The 8,887-nt window shown below is 34.8% G+C and overlaps 1 protein-coding gene across 1 annotated transcript; it reads left to right on the forward strand.

Moving 5' to 3' along the window:
- The first annotated feature begins 7,595 nt into the window (after positions 1 to 7,595).
- LOC149196981 (monooxygenase 3-like) lies at positions 7,596 to 8,240 on the forward strand. Its single transcript, XM_089403818.1, has one exon. It carries the CDS (start codon positions 7,665 to 7,667, stop codon positions 8,139 to 8,141), a length of 477 nt encoding a protein of 158 aa, XP_089259944.1. The 5' UTR covers positions 7,596 to 7,664; the 3' UTR covers positions 8,142 to 8,240.
- Positions 8,241 to 8,887: the final 647 nt, after the last annotated feature.

Consider the following 8,887-nt stretch of genomic DNA (forward strand, 5'->3'; position numbering starts at 1 on the left):
GACTGCATGGACTACCGAAGGTAATCATTTCAGACCGGGATGTAAAGTTTACATCCACCTTTTGGAGGACGTTGTTCGCTGAGTTGGGAACACAGCTGAACTTTAGCACAGCCTACCACCCGCAGACCGATGGTCAAACCGAGCGAGTAAATCAAGTGTTGGAAGATATGTTGAGAGCGTATGTGATGACGAAACCAAATCAATGGGAAGAGTATTTGCACCTGGTTGAATTCGCATATAACAATGGATATCATACCTCGACACAGTTGAGCCCCTTTGAGGTTCTGTATGGGCGAAAATGCCGCACACCCTCAAGTTGGGGTGGACCTGAGGATAAGCTGAGTTTGGGTCCGGAAATGCTTAAAGAAATGGAAGACATGGTGAAAAGAGTGCGTGCCAATTTGAAGGTTGCACAGGACCGGCAGAAAAGTTTTGCAGACAGAAAAAGAAGGTTTAAAGAATATCAGGTTGGTGACCACGTGTTTGTGAGGATCCAAGCCAGGAAAAGCACACTGCAATGGAGCGGATGTGCCAAGCTGGCTCCTCGGTACTTTGGACCTTTTCAGATCTTGGCTAGAGTGGGGCCGGTGGCTTACCAACTCGCCTTGCCAAGCCATATTAGAATTCACAATGTTTTCCACGTTTCTGTCCTAAAGAAATATGTATATGATCCTAAACATGTGATCAAATGGCAAGATGTTCGGGTAAGAATTAATCCCGTTGTTTTGAACATGCGGATATACTTAATGGAAACTGATTGAAGTTATTGATTGTCTGCAGGTCGAACCGGAAGGCGAGGTTCTGGTCGAACCACAGAGCATTCTCGACCGGAGAGAAGTGCGGCTGCGGAAACGGGTTATTACCCAAATTAAAGTGCTGTGGCAGCACTATGGGCCTGAGGAGGCTACTTGGGAAGATGAGGAGCTTATGAGGAAAGTTTATCCGGACTTATTTAATGGGAATAGACATCGGGACGATGTCCAATCCCAGGGGGGGAAGATGTGATGACCCCGTAAAACATGTAATTATGAAAAGTTACTATGGTAAGAAACTAATGTGAACTGTTAGTTACTGTTGTTAAATGATATTACTTTATTTTATGAATGAAAGATATTTTGGAAAAATGCTGGCAGTCTCCTAAGGGAGGATTTCTAAAGAAAAAGAAACAGTTATAAAACTGAAAAAGAAACTAACCCTTCAGCCAGGAAAAGTCCTGGGAAGGAAAACCCCTGGTCTGTTGGGACAGAGAGGGAGAGAGAAATTGGAAGAGAGAAGAAAAGAGAAAGAAAAGAGGGTTAAGTCTGGTAAGGACCAGATAACCCTAGCACAACAGTGCATGAGTCTTGTTGAGGGCTGCAGGCCTGCAGGACAGCTCGGGGGGAGAATCCAATGTATCAATGGATCTCATGGTTGGGTGGATAAGAGCAAGCATACAAATTGCAGGTGAACTTCTGGAGCGTTGATTCTTGTGTCTGACAAATCAGGTATGGTTAGTCACCAGACTCAAACCTCTGTATTCCGTATATTGGTATAAAGGAGTAAAGTATAGTTAAGCTCAAGTTTTCTGTGGCTAGCTAGATAACAGTTACCTGAAGTATTACAGACAGTTCTATGAGCAAATATTACTGACTGTTCAAGCCTAACACGGAAACTAGCTACTATATAAATGCATGTTGATTGTGAGATAAATGCCTGTTAACTATAAGAGCCGAAGCTTGTTAACTGTACAAATTGATACATGATAGCTGTAAAAATCAATGCATGAGAAACTGAAAGAATCGATACATGATAGCTGTTAAACTCATGGCATAAGTAACTAAAGGAATCGATGCATGATAGTTGTTAAACTCATTGCATAAATAACTGAAAGAACCGATACATGTTAACTATATAAATCAGTGCATAAGCGACTGTAAGAGTCGATGCATGTGAACCAGAAGAATGAGATGCATGGTAGTTGCATAGAAATAATAGCTACGAATAGCCGAGGTATATCTGTATAAAACCTCACGAAGGTCTTCAGTACTATAACAGTAAGTGCATGGCAACCAATGCATAAATTATTCAATGGCAAAAGAAACCGTTAACAATCTTTAACCTTAGAAAAGAATCATGGAAACAATAGATCAACATTGAATAGTCGTATTACTGTAACAGTCATGAAATACATTGGACACTAAGTGCCGTAATAGAATACGGTGAGGCCGTTCCAAGAATGCCTATCGAACCCTGTACCTAGGGTCTAGTTTCACCATACATGTAAAACAAGTTAAAGACGACTGTATTAATGCGGAATACAAATGGAAACCATTATTTAACCAGTAAAGGCATTCTGTTGGCACAGAACCGCGGTGGTAAGTGGCCATTCAACTGCCGTGTACAGTCACGAAAACGTCGTGTGAGCAGAGGGATATTATAAACAAACCCTCGAAAGGTACGTCTCGACTCTGTTAGCAGAGGAAAGATAATAGCAGAAGTGAATCTGTATATTTGAAGAGGCAAGTTCATATGCAGTAGATAAACCAAGATCACATGCAATCGATAAACCAAGTTCATATGCAATAGATAACCAGACAATAATTTTAAACGAAACGAGCACTGTACAGTTGGAAAGCAAAGCTCATATGCATATGGACAACAAAGTTATTGCTGTAACTTAACTCAGCGGAAACATGTTCATCATACTCCAAGGGAGGAAAGAGAAATATATATACATTAACAGCGTGATAAATGAAACCCGAAGGGTACAGTAATAGACTGTCCATAAATGTCCAGAGAGTCGAGGGACAAACCCTGGCCTCTTCATGAAACCCGATACACTTGAGAGAACACAAACTAATATCTAACAGCAAAAGAACTGAGATAACATATATTCCAACTTAAATCGAGTTCATCCGGTTCTGGCAAGGAAGGCCGTGAACCATTGAAGCCAAATACACAAACTCTAAGCGAGGTATCAAAATAAACACATATAACACAAGACTGTGTAACCAGACTTGATGCGGGTTTCGGCATGGCAAGGCTGACCGCTAATCTCAATCAGGGTTTGGGCCGAACAGAGGAACCCTGAGACAGCAATAAGAGTGCCATGAGGAAACCCTCAGCCAAAGAATAAGACGATACAAGTAAACCCTCAGGCATCTAAACAAATCGAAGCTCTGCATCCATTGTAGAGGATAAATACCTGAGAGTATTTCGAACGCATGTTCTATCCTGGAGCAGCAGGAGCATCAAGAGGTAAACCCCTGCAACAGCGAACAATAGAAATTAGTCATGAGATTTTATTAACTAAAACAATTAACTCTGTGTCATCAAATATTGAGTGTACATCAGCTGTAATGAAATTCTTGAATCGGCGGATAATTACCTGGATGGCTGGGCAAGACCTGGCACACGACGGAGACAAGGAATTCGCGGAGTTGAACAAGCATCCGGTAAACCCAACAGGAACAAATGAACCCGAAACATGCGGTTGGGAATATATATAAACCCACTAAACCCTGGAACATATGTGAGCCCTTGGATCTGCGCAGGAAATCCTCGCCGTCCATCCAAGCAGAAGAATGGCGCGTAAACCCTAGCGCGCGTTCCGAAACTTCACATGGCCCTTGCACGGTGCTGGACACCTGGCCAAGGTAGGTGAAGGCATTACATGTCCGTCACACCTGGCATTGGAGTTTACACGGTACTACAACCAAGTGTTAACCTTTGACCTCATCCAATCACCCATGAATTCGTAGGGTAATAAAACAGAAAGTAAACTTTGGGTAATAGGTTGACCATGTGGATATGTGAACCATGACAGCGCATGGGTATTCGAGAACCATCATTTATACATGTGTATAGTAATGTTTATGTTCGGGTATGTATAAGGTGGGACATAAAGTATTTGAGATGTAATTAATTTTTTTTTTATATATGGTATTTTTACCATGGAGTGTGACACAAAATATATATGTAAAATTATTTTCTTTACTTCATATAGATAAAAAAATCTTTGAAATATTAGAATTGATAACTAGCAAATTGTATACTTAGTTTTATACCTTGGTAAAGTGACCTTTGAGTCAAAAGTATAATCTTTTCTTTGATTTTTTTACTTTATCAATACCCTACATTGTCAATCTTCTTTTTACCTATACCCTATCATACCAATGCAAAGGTTATAATATGATGGTAGTAAAAGTTTGCATACATATACATATCAATGTGTATTCTTTATTAAACCTTAAGCATTATCGTCTTTCAATCTCAACCCTTAAATCACATCTCAAACTTTAAAATTTTAAGCCATATAGAAAATTATTATATTTTTCCAATTAAAAATAGTTAAAAATAATTATTATGATACAAAATCAAAACAATTTTATATTTTTTTTGGCGTATTCTCATTTATAAATGAAATGGTTTTTTCACTTGAATTTCATGATACAATCACAAGTAATAAGATTGTGATTTTTTGTTGTTTAAAATACATTTTTGAATGCATAAATAGATTTAACACCTGAAACCTAGAGCATTTAAATTTCACATATTAAATAACTTAAACTTATTTATTTAAAAATTTCAGCCAAATTTTAATTAAAAATAACCAAAAAAAAATATTTCATTTATAAATTAGACTACTCCCTTTTTTTTTTATAGAAACATGGGAAACACTCTAACAAACTTACATATTAATCTAAAGTAACCATTATATAACACAATCAAAACAATTTTATGATTTTTATAAAAGTACTAGAGGCATTAAAACAAAATGACAATTTAATGTGGGTATAGTTAGCAATTTCATATATATATATATATAGATGTTAATAGAGATAGATTCATCACTATTAATTAAAAGAAAATCAAATTAATAATAATTTGTTGGTAATTCATAAAAGGTACGTTTCCACTATAAATATATATTAAAATAAAATATTATAAAAAATATATATTATTAAGTGTTATATGTGAATGGTGATAGCTTCATTACAATTATTGATGATAATTTTGATAATTTATTAGTAATTCATAAAATCTAGGTTTTCACTATATGTATAAATATATATATTAAAATAAAATATTATGGAAAAAATATTATTAAGTGTTGTATGTGAATAGAGATAGTTTAGTCACTATTATTATTTAAAATGGAAAAAAACCAAACCATTTATAATAACTTATTGGTAATTCATAAAAAGTAGGTTTTCACTCTCACACTCTTTCTACCTTATTTTTGTTAGATTAAGCTTGAAAATGAAGATAATAAAAAATAATTATATTAAAATAAAATATTATTTTAAGATAATAAATTAATTAAAATATAATTGTATTATTTTAAGATAATAACCAAGTTAAAATATAATTGAATTTTATGTTCCTATGAAAATAATGAACAAAGTCTATCATTAGATTTTTCTATTGAGCATATACCTTTTTAATTTTATACTTTATTATTTTATAATGATAAATATGTTTAAAATATAATATTATTTTATATTAATATTAAATATATTTATATATTTAAAATTTTGATTAAATATTAAAAAGTTTAAATTAAATATATATTAATAATTACTTAAAAACTTTATTACTTTCGGGAAATCAAAAAGTAAGATCTTTTGGCTCCATACTAAAACTTGAAAAAGTAATTCGAAAATAAAAACCCAGGTATATCTCAGAGGTAAAACCTATTTCTAAAAACACTATTTATATTTACACTCTACATTGAAAAATAAAAAACCATCCAGATACACTAAACACTAATCTTCCATAAAAATTACTAGGGGGAGTCTAGTGATAGCTACCCTCTGCACATCAACAAAATATATTGACAAGATGGGTCACGGATTAAAAAGGTTGAAATTTATCTGCGTGAATATCTTTAATATCTCTGACGACAATACGGGTCACGCATTAAAAAGGTTGAAATTTATCTGCATGAATATCTTTAATATCTCTGACGGCTATCTAGTCCAAATTAGATGTAGCAACAGAACTTTCGCTGACGTCTCAGCACGAACTCTCTTTTTTTTCTTTTCTCTCCTTTCTTTCTCCCTGATCTCAGATACCCCTATCTTTTTCTTGAGCATTTAAAAATTAGTGAAGGTCAGTAAGTGTTTTCCTAACTACTTAGCTAGTAAAACAATATTTACAAATCACTGCTAATTCAATTATGCATAAAAATTTAAAAAATAATTATGTAATTAAAATAACATCAAATTGTTTAATTTGCAGTAAATTAAATATTTACATAATTTAGAGATATCACATTTATACTTTATTATTTTATAATCATAAATATATTTAAAATATAATAATATGGAATATATTTATATATTTAAAATTATAATTAAATAATAACAAATTTAAATTAAATATATATTAATAATTACTTAAAAAATTATTATTAAAATGAAAAATATTATTTTTAGGAAATCAAAAAGATCTTTTGGCTGCATTTTAAAACTTGAAAATAAAAACCCAACTATGTCTCAGAAGTAAAACCTATTTCTAAAAACACTATTTATATTTACACTTTACTTTGAAAAATAAAAAATAAAAATAAAAAACAATCCAGATACACTGAACACTAATCATCCAGAAAAATTACGAGGGGGAGTCTGGGGAGAGGTACCTTTGCACATGGACAAAATATATTGACAAGACAGGTCACGGATGAAACAGGTTGAATGTGAATAAAAATTCTGCGTGGAATCTCAAACTATTAAAAAGTTTATGATCTCAGCACGCTTCGGTGATTTTAACTTAAAATTTGTCACTTCAATGCTCCCTAAAGGAACGAATGCCATTGGCCACACACAGCCAACGAAGATTGTAACCTGTGTCCTTCAGTTGAGGACATAGTATATTGAACTCCATGTGCTACGAAAAGACCGTGACATGTAGAGACGATTAAATGCTCTAAAGACCACACATGATAGTAATTGTATGGCAGTTCCTATTTCAAACCCTATAGAAACATAAATGAGCGCTAAGTACCTGTCACAGGACATTCGTGCATCTGGAGGCATGCTACATATGGATGAAAGCCATACATCTCCATGCATATTCCGGCAACTCGATCACCCTACCTCCGGCAAGCTCCAGTATTCAATGTATCTGCGACCACTGTCAAACCTGTCCCGTCTCCTCCTGCAACTTCCGTTGGCTTCCTCGTCTACCACAGTTTTCCAAATTCCGTTTTATTTTGAATTTAGTAAAGGCGCTAAAGGAATTCAAATTTGAATTTTGAATTTGTAATAGGAACTGCCATTGGCTTAGAAGCAGCTAAGCCCACCGGACGTGTTGCCATTAGAGGGATGGCAATGTTTCCTGAGGGCCATCATATAACAGAGAAAAAATTTGTACAAATAGTGGGTAAAGGAGTGAGGGTAGAATTCGTTCCCTGCACAGACAAACAAGTCTATTGGTTTATAACCAGGAAATTGCAACCCCAAGGTAACTTCTTAAATATGATATCCACCTCTTTATCAATTCAGTTTTGTTTATTATGTAGGTGCTTCGCTTTTATTTATGTTATAATTAGCACCATAAATAATTCTACAGATGCCAAGGTATCTCGCGATCCCGAGACTCTGAGATGCGCAGCGTTAAAGGCCGTGAGAGATTTTCCTCAACCCATTGGAGAGTTAATAAAGGGCAGCTCCGCAGATACAATGAGTATAGCGGATCTAAAGTTGAGGTGGGTGTGGCCGTGGGAGTGGGACAGGAAAGCAAAGGGCAAGGGGAGCGTCACAGTTGTTGGAGACGCGTTGCACCCAATGACACCTGATCTGGGTCAAGGCACTTGCTCGGCAATTGAGGACGCTGTCGTTTTGGGTAGATGCCTCTCCGTCTTAAATTTAAATCTAGGAAATAAGTGGGGAATAGAAGAAGAAAGAATGGTAGAGGAATGTCTTAGAGAGTACGGGGCAGCGAGGAAATGGAGAGTGTTGGGCATCACTGGAGGAGCATTTTTGGCAGGCATTGTGATGGATGGCTACTCCCCTTTTCTTCGATTTCTTCGCGAGTGGTTTTGGGTGCCTGTGATGTCCATGTCTTATCTCCGCTTCTTTGCAGCCACTGACTCTCGGACTCTGTTCCCTCCGATCAACCCTAACCCATTTCGTAAATATAATTTCGATTTCAAATGAACCGTCTTATTTCATCCGGACGAGGGCCGCTGATAGGTTATTCCATATGAAGTTTTGCTATCATCTCAATAGGAATCAAAGGGCATCAATATTTCTTTCCTTCATTTATTCTACTGTTTTAGTGAAATATGTGGTTTTATTTCTTGTGTAAGATGGTATATATAGAAATCTGTAATTTATTTGGGGAATCAAAGTACATGAATCGTTCTTTTTGTCATTTATTCTACTGTTTTAGTGGAATATGTGGTTTTATTTGTAGTGTAAAATGGTATTTATAGAAATCTGTAATTTATTTGGGGAATCAAAGGCTATAATTTATTTGGGGAATCAAAGGACATGAATAATTCTTTTTGTCATTTATTCTACTATTTTAGTGGACTATGTGGTTTTATTTGTAGTCTAAAAGGGTATATAGAAATGTGTAATTTATTTGGGGAATAAAAAAACATGAATAGTAATTTTTGTCATTTATTCCACTATTTTAGTGGAATATGTGGTTTTATTTGTTGTGTAAAATGGTATATATACAAATCTGTAATTTATTTGGTATTTAATTTAGAATATGAACCAAAGGGAATGTATTGGTTTTGATTTATTTATTTTTTAATTGTTTCAGCTCAATATCTTGTTTATTTGTAAGTGCAAAAGGATATATTTTTATTTTATTTTATTTTTAATATTGTTGGGACTGGAATATGTGGTTTACTTGTCAGGGCTATATGAATCCAAGGGGATGTGTTGGTTCT

This window comes from Pinus tabuliformis, chromosome 2_2 (assembly GCF_031772625.1).
Source record: "Pinus tabuliformis cultivar Carrire ecotype Pingquan chromosome 2_2, CPIR1, whole genome shotgun sequence".
Classification (NCBI taxonomy): Eukaryota; Viridiplantae; Streptophyta; class Pinopsida; order Pinales; family Pinaceae; genus Pinus; species Pinus tabuliformis.